This window comes from Arvicola amphibius, chromosome 10 (genome assembly GCF_903992535.2).
Source record: "Arvicola amphibius chromosome 10, mArvAmp1.2, whole genome shotgun sequence".
Lineage (NCBI taxonomy): Eukaryota > Metazoa > Chordata > Mammalia > Rodentia > Cricetidae > Arvicola > Arvicola amphibius.
In genome coordinates, this window is record NC_052056.1 from 61,592,759 (window position 1) to 61,612,380 (window position 19,622).

The following is a 19,622-nucleotide window of genomic DNA, read 5'->3' on the forward strand; positions in this document are numbered from 1 at the left end:
TCTAACAATAAATGATCTCCTAGTACTGTGGAATTAATGCCCAGAAACCTGAAAACTAAACACCCATAGTAGGGAGCACTGGTCAGAAACACATCACAGGAATTAGCTCTGTTCACTATTTTCTTGGATTCAGCAACAAGCTGAACGATAGATTAAATTTAGAACCTGTATAAGAATTCAAATCTCAGTAAGACCACCACTTTGTCCAGGACAAACTGAGCACACAAACAGCCCAGGAAATATCTAAACACTGTGTTAAGAACTGCTAGAAAAACACTTGTAAAGTAAATACCCCAAATTGACTTCAATTACCTCTTGAGAAGAAAGGAAGTGAGATTTGGAAAAAGATATGAGAGACATGTTTAAAAACACAAATAGCGAACACGTGCCAGAACTGGGCATCCCAGATGATTCTAAATGCATTGTTCAAACTGAACTCTTACAAAACATGCAAAGATCACAAATACTCTGAAAGTTTCCACAAAGCAACACTTACTAGAAAAAGGACTTTCTTAACAGTTAAAGAGAAAGGGGGGGGGGAGGTCTAGATCCTTAGAATTTGTTAATAACCAACAGAAAAATTGTTTGAAAAAAAAAAAGAATTCTCAGGAGTGAAAAACTTATGTCCAATATTCAGGTCAACTCTTAGAGCACCCCAAAGTCTACATATGATGTCAGTATCAAACAGCGCTCATCTCTCCACATCCGAGGGTGGAGGTCATCTCATAGCTGTCCTGTCTGCTTGCCAGGGGCTACGAATAGCCTTTATGAACTGGAGGGGTAGACCTACAAAATAAGGTGCAAGTCTGCCAAGATAAACAGCTCCCATCATAGGCTTGTCATGAATGAAAAGTGGAGGTCACAGGCTACTTTCTCTAATTAGCTGGTAAAGCTGGGGGCTCTCTGGAGGCAGCACAACAACAACACAGATAAAAGTATATGATTAGCTTCATAAGCCTATTTGCATTTTGAATCACATTTAGTATTTGATATTTTATTGGTAAGAAATTGTGAGAAAAGCACACCATAAACTCATTTTGTTGAAAACATGGTATCCAACTGAATATAAATATTCTGTCATTAGCTTGAAATTCATCCTGGGGACACACACTGTAACATCAGCAATCTTGACACAAGAAAGAAACCAGCACAAGAGTGAATGCTTCGCTATCAGTTAAGATTCCCAAACAAGCCCATGAACAAAATTAAAAATAAAGGATTCTGAGAAAGGGAAAATTTCAGGCCAGAACTTATCTCACTTAAAATAGTCCCCAATTTTTAATAATCAATAACTGACTCTTGCTATCCTAGATTAAAAACCGTTCTTGGTAATGCTTGGTAATCCAACCCAGGATCCTGAATACACACCAGCTCATAACTTTCTCTCTCTTGGAGACAGGTGATTAGGCATTACCTATTGACCCAGTTTAGCTGAGCTCTTCTTCCCACTGGAAAACCTAAGTGACCTTATAAGGCATATAAAACCTTAGAGCAATTTAATTGCTAGTAGTAGGACCGTTATACAATAAAGGTCAGCTGATAACTGCCAAAGAATTAAGTGCAATGATGTAACTCCCGCACTTCTAATGTGGTTGTTCTTAGGCAAAATACTATTACTGGTTCTCTAAATAAATTTTTTATTTTTATTTACTTGGTGTGTATGAGTGTTTTGCCTAAATGTATATTTGTGTACCACATGCATACCCAGTGGCCTCAGAGGTTAGAAGAGGGCATCAGATTTCCTGGGACTGGAGTTATGGATGGTTGTGCCTACCATGTGGGTATAGGGAAATAAACCCACGTCCTCTGCAAGGGCAGCATGTAGTCTTAAGTGCTGAGTCATATCTCTGGCTCTTTAATTTCTGGCTTCTTATCAAACATAAACTCACTATATAAACTGGTAATTCCACATCTCACTATTTTCCTCCAGAGAAGTAAGAACTGTGTTCATACAATCACTTGTTTGTGGTACTATATATAGTAGTTTTAATTATAATTCCTGACTGTATTTAGTTGGAGCTAGAAGAGCATTGTGACATGCACTGTGATATACAAATATATGCCACAGTAAAGTACAGGTATATTCAATAAAGGATGAGGCAAGGAGAATTTTATTTTTGAGTCAAGATCTTGGAATGTAACTTCACACTGACATGGAACTACCAATCCTCCTGCCTCAGCTTCTGATTCAGAAGAGTTGGATCCCCTAGAATCGGACTTACAGACAGTTGTGGGCTGCTATGTGGTTTCTGGGACTCGAACCCAGGACTTCTGCAAGAACAAGTGCTCACCTCTCCAGCCCCACAAGCAAATTTCTGTGAACTTCTTCACTATGTTTAATCAAGTAATTAGTGCATATGGAGAACCCAAGTTTATTTTGGGGTTATATGGTGTAAGGGCCATATTAAAAACATGGTCAAAATTAATCAGGTTAAGCCAGGTGTATTGGCTTGTACTTACAACCCCAGAAGAACTCAAGGCCAACCTAGGTTAGTGAGTTCCAGGCCAGCCTAGGCTACTGAGTGTGCTTTAAACTAAGTACTGGTTTAGCAGTTGTGTCTTTAAAAACCAAAATGTTTATGAGAATGGTGAGGTTTAGGTAGGGTAACCAAAAATCTATAAATAAACAACGTGCCTTGGGAGGTTTATTATAGAGTCAGTCATCCTCTTACTTAGAATGCGAATTCGTCTTAGGAAGAAAGAAGCTGTAAAAAGCACATTTGCTTCAATATATTCCCTTTTATATTAATTTATAAAAAATGAGAAGCCGGGTGGTGGCGGCACACACCTTTAATCCCAGCACTCGGGAGGGAGGCAGAGGCAGGTGGATCTCTGTGAGTTTGAGTTCCAGGAAAGACTTCAAGGCTAGAGAAACCCTGCCTCGAAAAATAGAGGGGGGGGGGGGAGGGAGAGAGAGGAAGAGAGAGAGATACTATATATTAACGCTTAGAAATACAACTTTAAAGAAACACAGCCAAGCATATTAAATACTATGACTAATTTTTGGAGAAATTAGGTAAAAGAGAGGCAATGGTGGCTAACTGTAATCCAAGGAGGACCCAGAGGTTCAAGGTCATGTTCAACTAAACAGTTACTTAAGAGGTTAGCCTGGTAAGACAGCCAAGACTACTTACAGAAACTGTGTCCTGGGTGAGGGAGAGGTTAGCCTGAACTACATAAATGTTTGAAAACAAAACAAAACAAAAAAGAGAATGGAGAAGAAAGATTAAAAGGTTGTTTCACTTCAGGGATTCATCATATCCAATAACCTAGGCATCCGATTTCTTTGATGGAGAAGCTAACCAAGGCTATAATAATCTCTACTCTTAAAAATAAACAAACCAAATACCTCTTAATTCTAAGATGTCTCATTACCAGGACTAACACAAAGGCGAGTCTAAAATACAAATAATCATCACTGAAATACTAAATCTCTGTATTACAGGAGAAGTCAATGTATTAGAATGGTACTCTTTGGTTATTTTGAGGTCTAAAGAACATTCCCGCCCCATTCTAGAATGTGAACTAGGGATTCTGAGTTTCACAGTAAACAACTGAAACATCAAGTAAGGCAAACCAATAATGTTGAATATTCATTCACCGCCCAATGGCCTTTAGGTATCTGCTCAAGGACAGGTGGTAGAGACTGAAAGCAGCAGCCTACTCATTAAGGCTTGAGCTGCTGGAAAAGTGTGAGCCCCCGAGAGGCTGATTCTTCCTATCCTCATTACTTGTCAAGTTTTAGTTTTACACAAGGCATTTGTACTCCGTAATTTACTATTAAGTAAGTAAACAAATGATCTAAACGGTGTGACACTACAAAGATCCCCTCTATAGGACAAGAACTATTTTTAAACATCAGCTTAATACAAATCTTGAAAAGGTCACATCTGCCCAAACCAAGTGTGAATTTCACAACTTACACAACTGCTGAGCCAGTACCTAGCTTAAAGCACACAAATTCAGTTCCAGCGCTGGGGACACCTGCTTCACATTCACATTTCAGTCACTCTTAAAACTCAGTAGGCTTACAGCATTAAGTTCTTAAAAACAACTGGCTGTTTAAAGATCACTAGATCTGTGTACCGTACTCTGCTTTGTGATTTCATCATCACAGTGAGGGCTATAAGAGATTGGGTAAAAGATACTTGAACACAGGAAAAAAAATGAAAGGGACTGATTAACAAGTACACTTTTAACACTTTAATTAGTCTGAGAGTGATATAAAATAGAGGGAGAGACCAGAAGATGCATAATACTTTGGGGATATTTTTATCTGTAAGGGCTATGATTCCAGGTACACTTCCTCCATAAGGTTAATTCTACTAGTAGTTAACCCTGCCCTTCTCCACTCATGTCAAAACATCTAAAGTCCTCTGACTTGAAAAGACAGAACTAATCTAGTCCGATTCTGTTTTTCTTTTTTCTCGATTCTCTGTTTTTCAAACAAGAAATTCTAGAGTCAGAGAAGGAAAGTAGCTTGCCAAGATAACGAGAAGCAAAGTTGTTACCCAAGTGTACTAAGCCCACCAAGATCAAACACCATGAATTGTACCCAAGGAGAGAAATCCTGCCTTCATTTTTCAGGAGCCCTCCGGTATTTTTCTCTAGTATTCAAGTGAGATTCTTGCTAATTAAAGAATTTCTAGTACTGGAGTTTAAAATTCTTTATTACTTGGACAAAGGTCTTTACTTACAGATAAACTTAATGCTTCAAATCTAGTATTTTAAAGAGGCAGAGTCAAGAGTGAGCCACAGCACCTGGCTTGCTACTGTCCATTTTCTTCACTATCCTTCCCTCCTGAGCTCCTATTATCACAGTTCAACCCTGAAAGGGATAACACTCACCTTCCTGCTGTTATCCAAGTATACAGATAATTCCTTAATTGGATGAAACAGTTCAAAGAGATCTTAGCTTTCAAAATATTTCCGATGTTTGACTACAGACTCAATAGAGTGCTAATATAGTAGAGTTGTATGCAGGACAAAACAAAAAGATATAAAAACAAAGGTTGTTCAATAACCTATCATGAATAATCTATCAGAAAAGATAATTTTATCTCCTTTTTAAAAAAAATCTTCCTATGGTTTCCATCTATTCTTGGCAAATAATGCTGCAGTTATTTTCCTTACTGAATTATTTTTTTAAAAAAAAACAATGGATAGCTGTCTGTTAAAAATGGCATAATTAAGATTTTATAGGGATAGTACAAATCCCACAATCTTGACCCCAACTATCCCATCCAGTTTTAAGGAAACAAAAACCTTTAGCTGACAAAACCGAATAATAAAATGACCTTATTATTATATTATAATAAAGGGACTCCAACTGACGTAGGATAACGTACCACACAAGGGTGAAAGAACAGACTCTGGGCTCTAATTTTAATTTGGCCCTTACCAGTAACAACATATTGAACAAGCTGTATGAATTCCGGTTTTCTTCCTCATTTATAAATGAGTAAAATACACTGTGTAGGGATTGCATGAAGACTGAAGGAGGAAACACACACGTCACACACATCACACGCTAGCTACTCACAACCAGTTCTGCTCTGCCCTCAGCCGGTACTGTGCTCAAGTTCAGACAGCATTTCTCTCACAAGCTTTCATTCCCTTTCTTTATATGTCACTCTCAGGTTTATCTTGTCCCTTTCCTCCTTACTTTAAAAACTTTAGAGCTGTGTCTAATACCTATAGGGAATGTTTAACTAACACAGACTTCATTTGACTGTCCAGTAAAAGCTCTCCCTTGAAAGAAAAATAACATGCAGAAGAACAAAGACAAACTTCTTACATAGATTAAATACTTGAGCAATGCAATATTACCATTTATTTTTCTCATGTATATCTATAACTCTTCCTCCCATGGGCCAATCCTGGTCAAAATGAGCAAATCCCCCACAGCTCATCATCCTGACTAAGCTTGATATATGTGTAACGCCCTGTCTCTTAACACACATATATACTCAGTCATCTTAATTTCTCATAAATGGATTTGCCAATGCTAAGTATATTAAAAAAAAAAAAAAAAAAAAAAAAAAAAAGAACTGCATACACCCTCTCACCCTGAACATCCTGCCTCAGGTTCTCAAGACAATTATTCTATAGATAACCAAACAGACAGGACAAGAGAACGAAACAGAGTCCTTGAAGGGACAACTCTTGACTGGTTTGGACTTTAGCTGGGCCTGTGCTGGGAGTGGAGATGGTGCCAGCATAGCAAAGCTGAGAATGCTCTCATTTTTACCCTGGGGCTCCCGGAGGCTTTAGGCTGCTTACCTTGACTATTAGTTTTGTACATTTGAGAGTATACAGCTCCATTCCTCGTACAGTCAGTTTTTATTCAAGTTCAAAGCTACAACTGAGGAATTAACATGCTTGCTCAATTTAAATCCAAACTGTTGGTTAAGCCTCAAGCACTATAAAAACACCAAAGTGGTATTATTCAGTCACCAATCTAAAGAGAGAACTTTGACTCAAAGTATAAATGAAATTGTAATTATATAAATATATTTATAAATATTTATACAATTATATACTTATACATAAGCACTTACACAGACTTAGAAAAAAATGTAAAAACATTAATTCAAAAGGACTCACTGAAAAATAACAGAATTTCCCATGATTTCCTTGAGGAGATACATAACCCATTCTTTAGGGAGGTCCCTCAAAATCCAACCATCAACAACCACATTCTATCATCACACACTAGAAACATACCACATCCCTTTAGCTTATCATTTTAATCCCCTAGTTACCAAGAGAGCAACCTGCACGTACACAGGAACCCAAAGGTCTCTCAGCAATCACAATCTATGTTCCTCAAGTACAAGAATCAATCGAAATCTCCGACTGACAAGACAGGTCATTCTATAGAAATGGTTTTATAAGCAGTTTCAAGTTTTATTTTCCCACCAATCACTACTGTTCTGCTGGAGCACTCTATCTAAAAGCTCAAGGAAAGAACTGAGCACAGAGTAAAGCTGATGATAATATAGTGCTATATAAACTCAGGTGGCCTCTTCTAAATAATACTGAAAAAAGCTTTCACCAAATACAACTTGAATGTTGACTTGTTGGCAGAAAGACTCACATCTGACGGTTACTGGCAATGTCCTTCTTACTAACTGTTGTCTATGAACTGGGTTTTAAGGTCTTCCTATCAGAGACTTTCAGCTTTAAAATTTTATAGAATAAAAGAGCATGAGGAATTTAGTTACCAGAGGATTTTAGAGTATTTCCAATTGGGGGTAAACAAAATCACTATTTCTAACCAAAAGAACATCACTAGCAACTCTCAGCTGCAGGTTCCCCCACCCTTCCCACCCCCCGACCCCGGGACATACCTAAGTATGCCTTAAGCACATAGGACAATCAATAACCATAGTGTTTACAATTATAAGCCATTGTACTACATGATTATTGAACACCTGCCTTCCTACAGAACACTACAGACTCAAACAATGAAAACAAAGGAACTAGTTGGCTGTGCAAGCAAAAACAGCAAGCACCTTCCTAGCCCAGACACAAGATGCTCACTAAAGGTTCATCCCAGGACTGGAAAGAGGAATATAACTAATAGAGCAATAATAAAGAAAACTGTCTCAGGCTAGGACACTGAAAGCCACCCTGTGCTACACAATACACTAAGCACTCATTCTGCCAATAACACACATCATGGAAATAACTCTTGTAACTGGAAGATGGGAATCCTGGAGGGAAATTTAAATGTGATGAGCAATAGTATAAGGGGATCTTCTCCCACATAAACAAAAGCCTGGATATTCATTAAGAGATCTTCTTATAAAGAACAAAATACATGTTAAGAGAATTTCTTTTACCAACCAAAAATGGGGGTTGTTTTTTAATTCTGATTCTAGCCATTCTTTGTCATAAGAGTCTATGGTTAACATCACTAGATACCAAAAGGTGCCACAAAAGAGACCACTTATTAGAACACACTTTTCTGCTGCCAGTACTGGGAGAGATCTTATCCTTATCTTTACACTTTCATTTGGTCACATGTGATAAAGTGAGAAAAAGAAAATCACAGAGGAAGAGGGGAGAAAGAGAAGCAGGAAAGACACTAATTGCAGGTGACAGAAAGAAATAAAGGAAAGGCAGGTGACTTGCTAGTCCAGCTTTGGCTCTATAGTCCTATGAGCCAAAATGCATACTTAGTGACATGGTATCTCACAGGAAAAGGGAAGAAGGGGTAAGCTGAGAGAGGTCAAGTCATGGTGTTAATTTCTTTCCTGTACAAAGACAGTCTCTTGAGGACAGAGGCCTGCCTCTTGTAAGGTAATGTCATAGTCCAGATGAGAGAGCTTCCTCCGAGGGAAATTGGTAAGAAGTTCAAAGCGCTCATTTGGATATCCTTTAGACTGGACGTGCCTCACCAAAGCCTGTGAAAAGCAAGAGTAAAAACACAACTGTTAGCTGGAGACAACACCTGCTGACTAACTTATAAGAGTGCTCCATTTTAATCACATTAGGTGAAAGTTATTCAGATAATCAAAGCTTATTTATAGAAGGCCAACAATGCTTTGTCCTGTGTGCTAGAGTTCTGCTGGTCTTAATTCACGGGTCGGGGTCTTGGGTGTCGTGTTAGTGACGAGATCAGAAACATGTCTTACCTGAGGCCACACACGGCAAGGCATGCTAATCCCAGCATTATAAAAATGTATTGGTGGATCTCTATGAGGTATATTGATCTACATGAGTTCTAGGCCAGAAAAGGTTACATGGTGAGACTGTCTAAAAAGAGGAACAAATTCTACTTGAATCTTGGAGGTGCTGAGTGTCTGTTGTAGTGTATTAAGGATATTTTTTCTCAGATGGGTGGGGTGGCATACACCTTTAATCCCAGAATTTGGGAGGTAAAGGCAGGCAGATCTCTGTGAGTTCAAGGACAGCCTGGTCTACAAAACGAGCTGCAGGACAGTTAGAACTACACAGAGAAAGCCTGAATTTTTTTTCTCTTCGTTTAGGGCTACTACGAAGTTCTGGGGATGCAAAAGCTCCCTAAATAGCTTGTCATCGTGAATGCCAAATTTTTCAGCAGAAGAGCTGAAGATAAAGGGTGTTGGAGGTGCCTGTGTTCTGGTGGCTTGAAGCCACTCAGGGAGGCTAATTAAATACTAACATTTTCCAAGTTGGGAGGGAAAAAGTTCAACAAAACTCTTTGGATAAGTAAGATAAATCCATACCCAGTAACTTATGAATATAATTATGTGATATAAAAAGAGTCATTGTTAACTTCTCAGTAAATAAACCCAGTCAATATTTATAAAATAGAGCACTGTTTTTCTTCCTCCATCAGGGAATATGTCCTTTCAATCTATATACGATCAGTCATGACCACACAACTGTCTGTTACAATATCAACACTTCTTCTCTACAAATACTTTCTCGTCAGATAAACATGCTCAGTCTTTTCTAGTCATCTTTTCCCTTTGTGTATGGTCTAGTTTTCTACGCAGTTTAGCAACTAAACTTCTTAAAAGGGTGGGCTACACAGCAGTGACCCTTGTCCCTAGGAAACATACACCATGACCCCTAATAGATATCTAATTAACATAGATAGTACAAACCTCTGTATATTGACAACTAATAATAAAACACCATACATATACATTTTATACATACATACATACATACATTTTATATATGCTAGAATTACCTCTTTTAACCTTTGGACCATCAGTAACTAACAGTTACTACACAGTTGCAAAAATACATACACACATTTAAAGTATGTATGTATGTATGTATGTCCCCAAGTAAGTAAGTAAGTAAGTAATTATGTTTGAATATCCCCAAGATAGGGTTTCTCTGTGTATTCCTGACCATCCTGGAAGTCACTCTGTAGACTAGGCTGGCCTCAAACTAAAAGATTCATCTGCCTCTGCCTCCTGAGTGTTGGGTTTAAAGGTGTGCACCACCATACCCATCGAAAAAAAATTTTTTCTTAAAAAAATGTAAGTTCTAAAAGTTTTTTGAAGTTACCTGACCAGAAACCCTGTGGTAACTATAATATTCATTATTACTAAGATGGTTATTGCCTCTCAGGCATATACATACACCACCTGACTATCCTGGATAAAGGAAATGGTTCACAGCACAGGTGATGGAGAAGGATGGTAGGTTTCATTGTGCTATTCAGAATAAAATGTAATTTAAAACTTATGAATTGATTCTGGAATTTTTCATTTAATATGTCTATACCACAGTTTGCTGAGGGAACTAGGAGGCTCTCCTCTCACCTCTGTCCCATTTAGACAGTAATAGCATTCTGGCATGGGCTAGCAACTACCATTTGTCATTCTTCAACTTTCTGGTTTCAATTCCAATATCCCCAAAGGCACATGTTCTGAGCTTTTAGGATGTGGGGCCTGGCTGACAGAGTAGGTCACCCACAGGCAGGCCTACTATCCACCCCTCTGGCTCTGGTCTAGCTCTCTGCTTCCTGGCCCACAGCCACATGAACAAGTCTCCAGCTCCCAGCACTGGGGCCTCGGCCATGCTCTCACTGTCATGCATGTCCCGCTTTGCTGGGATGAAACTTCTTGGAAACCACGAGCCAGAAGAAACCCTTCCTCCCTTAAACTGTTGTTATTTTTTAAGTTTTTTTGAGACAGGGTTTCTTTGTATAGTTTTGGAGCCTGTCCTGGAACTAGCTCTTGTAGACCAGGCTGGCCTCGAACTCACAGAGTCCACTGCCTCTGCCTCCAGAGTGCTGGGATTAAAGGTGTGCGCCACCACCGCCTGGCCTGCCTTAAGTTGTTTCTGTCAGGTATTTGTTGTAGAAATGAGAACAGTGACTGACCCCAGACATAGTGACAGGCTAGGAATGGGGACCACCCACAGGTTATGCTAGTAAGACCAAATTTCTTTTCTAGCACTTAGGTCTTTAGAAGCTCCCCGGCAGGTGCTGTCACGTGCAAACCAAGGAGTAAACAAAACTTACAGGTATACAAAAAGGGGAATGGAATAAAATAGAGACTCTCAAGAAAAAAGTCTGACAGACCACAGAAGATACGGAAGAACCATGGTTCCTAACTACTTTGTAGTAACAAATACTACTAAGAAACCCAAGATCCCCACTCTAGTCTTCAGATAAAACCACTACTTCCTTTCTATACATCAGTGTTCACCCAAACAAACACAGAACTTAAAAGCCTTGGTTGGCCTGTGACTTGCCTAAAAAAATAAGAAAATAAACTAATTAAAAATAAGACAGCAGCTCATATTTATAGCTGAAACATTTGGAAGGCTAAGCAGAAAGACTATTTTAAGTTCCAGGCTAGCCTGGGCTGTGAAGTGAGAACCCCACCTCAAATACCACCACAGCCTTAATTCTAGCATTTGGGAAGCTGAGGTAGGCAAATCTCCTCTGAGCTCCAGGCTATTCAGAGCTATATAGTGAGACCCTGCAATAAAACAAAAAACAAAACAAAACAAAAAACAAAACAAAACAAAAAAACCAAGTTAAAAAAAAAATCAGGGCAGGAGAGATGGCTCAGTGGTTAAGAGCATTGACTGTTCTTCCAGAGGTCCTGAGTTCGATTCCCAGCAACCACATGGTGGCTCACAACCATCTGTAATGAGATCTAGTGCCCTCTTCTGGCGTGTGGGCACACATGGAGTCAGAATGTTGTATACATAATAAATAAATGAATAAATCTTTAAAAGAAATCTCACAACAAACCCTCTCCCAAAAAAACCTAAGACTCTTGACATGAACTTTTGATTTAGATATCAGATACCCTACATCTACGTCAGAGAGTCAAGCTTGACTTCAATTTTCTGTGGTCTCTAGAATAAGGGTATAGAATAGTGGTAGGGTCTGCTTAGCAAGCATTAAGTTATGGGTTTAATCCCTAGCACCACGAACAATCAGTTTCTTTGCTTCAAGCAAATGTTTCAGTGAGATAAACTCACCAGCAGCTTAGCTTGCTCTGGAAGAGTGATCTGCTCCCTTTTTCCATCTGGGTACCGTAGCATTAGCTGTGCTTTTGGTCCTAAGGAAGAGTAATACACACATAGGTGTTTAATATCAGAGATTAACTAAAACAAGTTATTTAGTACATCCAAGTTTAGCAAGTAACCCACCATTTACATCTATCCCCTCCACTATTCCATCTGACTTTTCGGGTGACATCTCCAAGAGCTCAGGATCCATGGCTGGCAATCCTTGATGGTTTGTGGCTGTGCCAGGCTCAGTTCTGGCTGGGGGCTCCGTCAGTGGTCTTCTGTTCTCCTCTTTTCTATGCCCCAGATCTTTATGAGGAGACTTTCTGGACTTAGCAAGATTCTCTACCTCCTCCTCTTCATCAGAGCCACAAACCGATATGAATTCCTCACTGCCAGAAAAAAGTTCTGATTCAGATTCTTCATCTGAGCGGTTATCCTGCTTTGCCTGTGCTGAGTCGAAATGTGTCTCCTGCAGAGAGGCTCTGATGGCAGCTTCCAGCTGGCTGTCTTCACTGGCATCTATGAGGCTCTCCTATGAGGTGTGTCAAAACACAGGTGGAAAGAATAACAGTTAAACCAAAAACCACTCAAACAGGATATAAAAAACATACAGTCAACACCTCACTATAATTTTCTGCCGAAGCAGAATCTGTCTCTCGTACAATGTGAGACCAAGGACTTTTATTAGAAAGTAAAACTGGAATGGCTACTTTAAAGGCAAAAGTAAAAGGTTATTATTAAACTGGATATGATGGCACATACCTATATGCCAGCATTCATTGCTCAAAGGGAATTGCTCAAAGTCTGAGGCTAGCCTTTTTGCTACAAAGTGAGACACTGTTTGAAACACAAATAATAAGCAACACAAAGATCTCATAGTACCTAGTACACTAATGTATTAAGCCCAGGCATTTTTGGCATCAAAATGAACAAAGCCAAGAAAATAGGTTATAATTTTTTGTTTAGAAAAATAACTCTATTTATTTATTTTAAAGATTTATTTATTATATATACAGTGTTCTTGTCTGCATGTATGCCTGCAAGCCAGATGAGAGCGCCAGATCTCATGGCAGATGGTTGTGAGTCATCATATGGATGCTGGAAATTGAACTCAGGACGTCTGGAAGAGCAGCCAGCGCTCTTAACCGCTGAGCTATCTCTCCAGCCCCTGAATTCAAGTTTTTTTTTTTTTTAATTTATTTATTTATTTATTTATTATGTATACAATATTCTGTCTGTGTGTATGCCTGCAGGCCAGAAGAGGGCACCAGACCGCATTACAGATGGTTGTGAGCCACCATGTGGTTGCTGGGAATTGAACTCAGGACCTTTGGAAGAGCAGGCAGTGTTCTTAATCGCTGAGCCATCTCTCCAGCCCCTGAGCCATCTCTCCAGCCCCTCAAGTTTTAAATATAAAGCCAAACTACTATTCTTTAATAAAATGATTAAACATCAGAAAATGTCTCCTTTGCTTATCATTAAATACAATGATTCTTAGCATTCAAAACAAGAAAATATCATTACCAAGATATGATATGGTGGTATGTCATATCAATCCTCCCAGGATTTAACACTTGGGAGGCTGAGGTAGGAAGTTTGCAAAAGTTTGACTTCCAGCATAAAGCATACACTGAGATCATTTCTCAAAAAAAAAAAAAAAAAATCATCTATGGGAAAACATATTTGGGGTGTATATGGACAGATTAAACTCTTGAAAGCTTAGTAATAAAGATTTCCATTATAATAATGAGAAATGCATATTCCTTTTATTTATATTATTTATATAAATATATTTATTTATTTATACCTGTATGTATGAGTACAGCTATGCAGCTAGTGTGTACACATTTAAGTCAGAGGACAACTGGCAGGAATCTGTTTTCTCCTTGCACCATAAAAATTCTAGAGATTACTCAGGTCATCAAGGTTGGAAGAAGGTGTCTTAACCCACCGAGCCATCAAACAGCCATAGAATTGCAAATTTCTAATATTCTCTTGTTAAAGTTTTGAATATCACAGATTTTTATCTTTTTCTTGGGGGTTGGGGGTTCAAGACAGGGATTTTCGGTGTAGCTCTGGCTGTCCTAGAACTCACTATGCAGATCAGGCTGGCCTCAAACTCAGAGTTCAGAGATTGGCCAGCCTCTGCCTCCCAAGAGCTAGAATTAAAGAAAGACATGTGTCCACTGCCCACACAGATTTCACTTTTAAAAGTCACAAAATATGGACCACCTGAATGGAGCTAATTTATGCATGCATACCATGTACATGCCTGGTACCTACAGAGTCTAGAAGGCACTGAATCCTTGGAACTGGGGCTATGGGTGGTTGTGAGCTGTCTGGTGTGGGTGCAGAAATCTGAACCAGGGTTTTCTAGAAGAGCAAGTGCTCTTCTTCATGGAGCCATCTCTCCAGCCCAGTATTATGATTTTTTTTAAAAAGTCTTCTATAGTCCAGATCGGCTCAAAATGCACTATGTGGCTCAATCCTTTTCCTACTGCCACATAATAATTTTTTATAAATTAAGCCAGGCATGATGGGGCACACCTTTAATCCCAGCACTTGGAGGCAAAGGCAGGTGAATCTATGTGAGTTCAAGTACAGCCTGGTCTACAGAGTGAGTTCTTGGACAGGCAGAACTACATAATGAGAAACCTTTGCTAAAAACAAATAAATGAATAAAAATAAAATTAAGTCTAATTTATCATCCATATAAAGCAGGTAGGCTTATTTATGGGACAGCACTAGCTTAAGTGACCAAATTTGCAGTAACACTGTACAGCAAGCAGGGAGACAGCAGATTGCACCAGGTTCCTATTGTTCCTATCCAATACTCACTCTTCCCTGGGATTCCTTACTTACAGAACCCAAATTATGGTTATAAACAAAAACATCAGGGGCCAGAGAGTTGGTTCAGATTAAAAGAACCCGCTATTCTTTTTAGAATTTTATTTTTATTATTTTAATATGTGTGTGTATGTATGTGTTCGCACGAGTGTAGGTGCCCACACACATCAGACCTGGAGCTGATTATGAGCCACCTGATGTGGGTGGGTACCTGGACCTGAACTTAGTTCCTCTGGAAGAATAGTATACATTCCCACCAATTCCCCTACAATCAGCAACATTTTATAGTAATTACTCAGCCATCTTTTCAAGAGTGACTCATCAAGAGCCGGGGGCTTTTGGTGAAAGTTTTAAATCAAAAGGCAAGGCTTTTCTGCATTTGCTTTGTGAATAAAGTAGCTGCTTCTTGCTGTAGATGTTTGCTGTAGCTGACTCCCCTTCTGTTACAAATTTATGAATTAATTCCCACAGTTCAGAACTATTTCCTATGCTTTTGGGGCTCACTGATCACATTCCCCAGCTACATGTGAAGTTTCACACTGCCAGGCCTTTGTTCCTCTCTCCTAGGTAAATGCAGAGATCTGCCTTCCTGCAGTTATCTTTATCTACAGGCATTTTGCCAGTGTTAAGGGTCCAGGTAAGAGCATTCCATTTAAGATATTCACAGATATCCAAGGGCACAGAATTACTACTTGCCCAAAGCTGTTGATTCATAGCTGCTCAGATAGATAGAATAAGCATGCCCTGGTTATACCCCACTTAAAAGATTCCTAACTCCTTACACCTTAACCTCAGCTTACTGATGATTTTAGTTCAGGAAACTTACTGCTTGTGTTTTACTCTCAAGGACAACAGAAAAGATAATTAACTAACCCAGAGAAAAACTTCCTTCCCATTGGCACCACAGACCCAGAACACCTGTGATCAGAATGGCTGATAACAGCATACCCTGGACTGATAATATAGAGGCCAGGGTCTCCTCTTTGTTTCTACCACTTAGACCAATAAGTGTAAACGCCAGACCTAGACCCATAGAAATTACATTGTCTGATGAATATGCTAATCAGATCAGGAACCATTAGCTTCCTCCTGGCTGTTTACATGGGTTATCTGGTTACACAATATCCTCTATGCATGCTGGGAGAAAAAAAGAGTGGTATGCTGATTTAATAAACAATCTGTGTTCTATTCATAATTTTATTGAAAATAAACCTTTAACCACCTAAAAATGTAGTGTAGCATACTAGCTTTCCCCTCTAGAATTCCCTGATGATTTACTTCATTTCTTAACTTTCTCCATTAAGGAGTTCACCAGACAGCACTAAGCCACTCCCACCCTGAGCTGACAGCCACAAATGGATATGTGAAAACTCCTTTCTGATTTTTATGGGGCAAAAGAATTCCAGTCCTGAAACCTGCTAGGGCTAGATAACTGCTGGTTATATTACTGGGAATGTTTGTAACAAGTGGGTTAAGGAATAAGAAAGAAGAAGAAAAATAAAGAAACATGGATAGAAAAAAAAGTCTTGTGAGTAGGTTTCTTAACCCTTACATTCTAGCTCCTTTTGCTTATTGTGATGTCTTTAATTGAATCCTGAGAGGGATTCTTAAGAGCTGGTCTCTTGAAGACCTTATTATACTCTATCCCTCCAGCCCCACCTGCTCTTGCAGAGAACACGGGTTCAGTTCCTAAGACCCACATCATGGTTCTAACCATTTGTAACTTCAGTTCCAGGGGATCCAACACTCTTGTGGCCTTCAAGGGCAGTGCACACATACAGACAAAACATTTATACATAAAGAATTTCTTAAATAAAAAAAGGTCTAATTAAGAAAGTCCATGTACTACTTGCCCTATAGTATTTATTTATTTGTTTCGTCTATGACTTGTTTGAGACAGGTCTCACTCTATAGCTGAACTAGAATAGAATTCAATATATAGTTCTGATTGTCCCCAAACCTGCAATAGTCCTCCTGATTCAGGCTCCTGGGTGCTGGGATCAGACATGTGATACCCTGTAAACTAAGAATAAAAGGAATACAGGCAGGAGATGGAGGCGTAAGTATCAGGAATTCAAGTATATCTGAGTCTGAGCCCATTGGACAAGATCATAATCTGGTCCACAAAAAGGAGGAAACCTCAGTTACTTCCTAAAGTACATCTTAATAAACATATGGACTAGAGAGGCAATCACTGGTTAAAGAGCTTTAAAAGTGGGAGGACTATTGCTCAGATCTCCAGAACCCTTATAAATGCTCGGTGGGTGTAGTAGTCTGGCTATAATTCCAACATTCAGTAGGCAGAGACAGGGGCTCTCATAGCAAACTGTCTAACCAAATTAGCCATATTTATGAATCTTGGGTTCAACTGAGACCCTGCCTCAGTGAATAAGGAGGGCAAGGAACGCATGCATACACGCACGCACGCACGCGCGCGCACACACACACACACACACACACACACACACACACGAAGATACATCACACAAATACAAATTTTAAAAGGAGTTATATAACCAGACAGAGGAACTTCTAGTGGTGAGACAAGTCTCCAGGAGCCAGGAAAGGAGCACTAAGAGACTCCAACAGTCAGATTAGTGCTGCTGTTGCTATAGTTAAAGAAACTTCTTTCTGCAGGGGACAATGGCAACTGCAAAGACACATAAGGGGTTAAAATGTGGAGAATAAATGTTGAATGTTCAGCCATAAGTGGGACAATAGCATTCATAGCAGCCTCTCCATAGTTCAGGAAATGTCATGGAAGAGAAGGCAGAGGGAATGTAAAATGTGAAGGATGGGGTAGAGGGACATTTTTCTGGGCGTGACAAAATTGAATTCCTAAGTGCAGTGGCTGTGATCACCTGTATAAATCCTGTACAAGATGGACCCATCAATACCCTGCCATGGAAAGAACTTACAAAGGCACAACTTCTCCCTAAAATAAAGTTAATATTTGCTGGGAATGAAAAGGACATTTTCTTCAGGAGTGTAGCCACTGATAAGGTGTCAATGCTCCTGTAAATGATTTCTCACCCAAGCTTCTTTAAGTAAGCTTGGGTCACAAAAATAAGTAAATGAATAAAAATATGAAATTCCACATACATATATACATATACAAACATATATGCATGCATACATATCAGTCAACAGCAAGATGTGTCATAACAGCTATTCAAATTAATTTGTTTATTGAGGTTGTACTCTAAGGTCAATACAAAAAATAAAACAAGAAAATACTGCTGGAAGAAATTAAAGACACAAAAATAGGGAGATATTTTCCATACTACCAGACCTGAAGATTCAATTATTAGATGTCCATAGAACCAGTGTATTCCAATTAAAATTATAGTAAGTTTCCTTGTATTAAATAACAGGCTGGTTCTAAATTTGTAAAGAAATATGAAACGTCCAAAGTAAACAGAAAATTTTCATTTATTCAATTTAGGTACTTACTTTAGATATGAGCTATTTCTTTTATCACTATAACCTATAGACTTCTAAAGATACATAATTTTTATTATCATTGCCATCAAAATCCAAATAGCAATTTTAACCAAAGTAAGACTGCCTTATCTTTGAAGAGCTTTTACTTGAAACTAATCATAACGTCAATTAGCAAAGATGTCTGCATAATAACTATTACAGAGATTAAGTGTAAAAATAAACACTAGGAGAGCCAGAGAAACCCAGGACCAAAAGCTATCTCACCAGTAATAATGCCAAATAATATCCCAAGTGAAAATCTTACATCCACTGTTGCCACAGTCTGGCTTGAGAAGTCCTCCCAGAGTTGCCTTAGGAAGATTCCTCTACCAGCAGCCTGGCCACACCAGATCTCCTGATTTATATAAATTGTTCCTTTCTGTTCTTTTTTGGTCTCATTTTTATTCTTTAATTATGTATATATGTAGGGGGTTATATACATGTATTATGACTTCACTGAGTAGACAAAATTCTGCAGAAAACTATCAAAAAAGTAAGAAGTATCTAAGTAGTACAGTCAGAAATCCTAACTGTTCACTACTTACGTTATTAAAAGTACCATTTTAACATCAAATGTTTCACATAAAATGCTGACATACAGGTATATTTAGTTGTCCGTCACTTATACTTACTGATCGGGCACATTTTTTGGGGGGACTGCTAGAAAGTCCATCCAGTTGCCCATGTTCACCCAGAAACCCTGTTACTTGGTCCAAGAAAGAAGACACATCTAATTGGTGCCACTCTACTAGCTTCTGACCTAAAAATTAAAAAAAAAAAATCAAGACATGTAAATATAAAATCAGTAATTCTTATAACCATACTCATTAAATAATTGCCATATGAACAGTGAACATTTGTTACAAATTCATATCCCCATACTTCAGTTGCTGAAGTCACAGAGTATCATCATAACCTACCAATAACATCAATTATAATCACTGATAGAATCAATCATGACAGGAAAATTATCTTATTTGCTGGCATCACTTACAGCAATTTAGGAAGAAGAAATTCAAACAAAGAAAAATTTAAATAAAATATAATAATGAAACCAGCTCATCCTCTAGTGTTCTAGAGGAAAACAACCAAAACTTAAATTCTTAAGATTTTATTATAATAGAAAACCTAGGGAGACCCTTATAAAGAGATAATCCTATCAGTTTTCCTGAAAAAGAGCAGAACTGTACAAACACAAAATACTGTTTCCCCTCAAGTTGCCAGAAATACTCCCAAAATACACACATTCAAGAATGTTTACATAATTATGGAATAAACAGAAAAAACTTTCCTTAACTATTACATTGCTA

The 19,622-nt window shown here is 38.6% G+C and overlaps 1 protein-coding gene across 1 annotated transcript in view; it reads right to left on the reverse strand.

Moving 5' to 3' along the window:
- Positions 1–7,954: 7,954 nt before the first annotated feature.
- Ubxn7 (UBX domain protein 7) overlaps positions 7,955–19,622 on the reverse strand; it is a 61,697-nt gene continuing 50,029 nt past the window's right edge. The window contains exons 8-11 of the mRNA XM_038345541.1: positions 18,945–19,072; positions 12,121–12,514; positions 11,950–12,029; positions 7,955–8,411 (exon numbers count right to left, since the gene is read on the reverse strand). Of these exons, the coding sequence (XP_038201469.1) occupies positions 8,250–8,411; positions 11,950–12,029; positions 12,121–12,514; positions 18,945–19,072 (764 nt within the window). The 3' untranslated portion in view covers positions 7,955–8,249. The remainder of the gene's footprint in view (positions 8,412–11,949; positions 12,030–12,120; positions 12,515–18,944; positions 19,073–19,622) is intronic.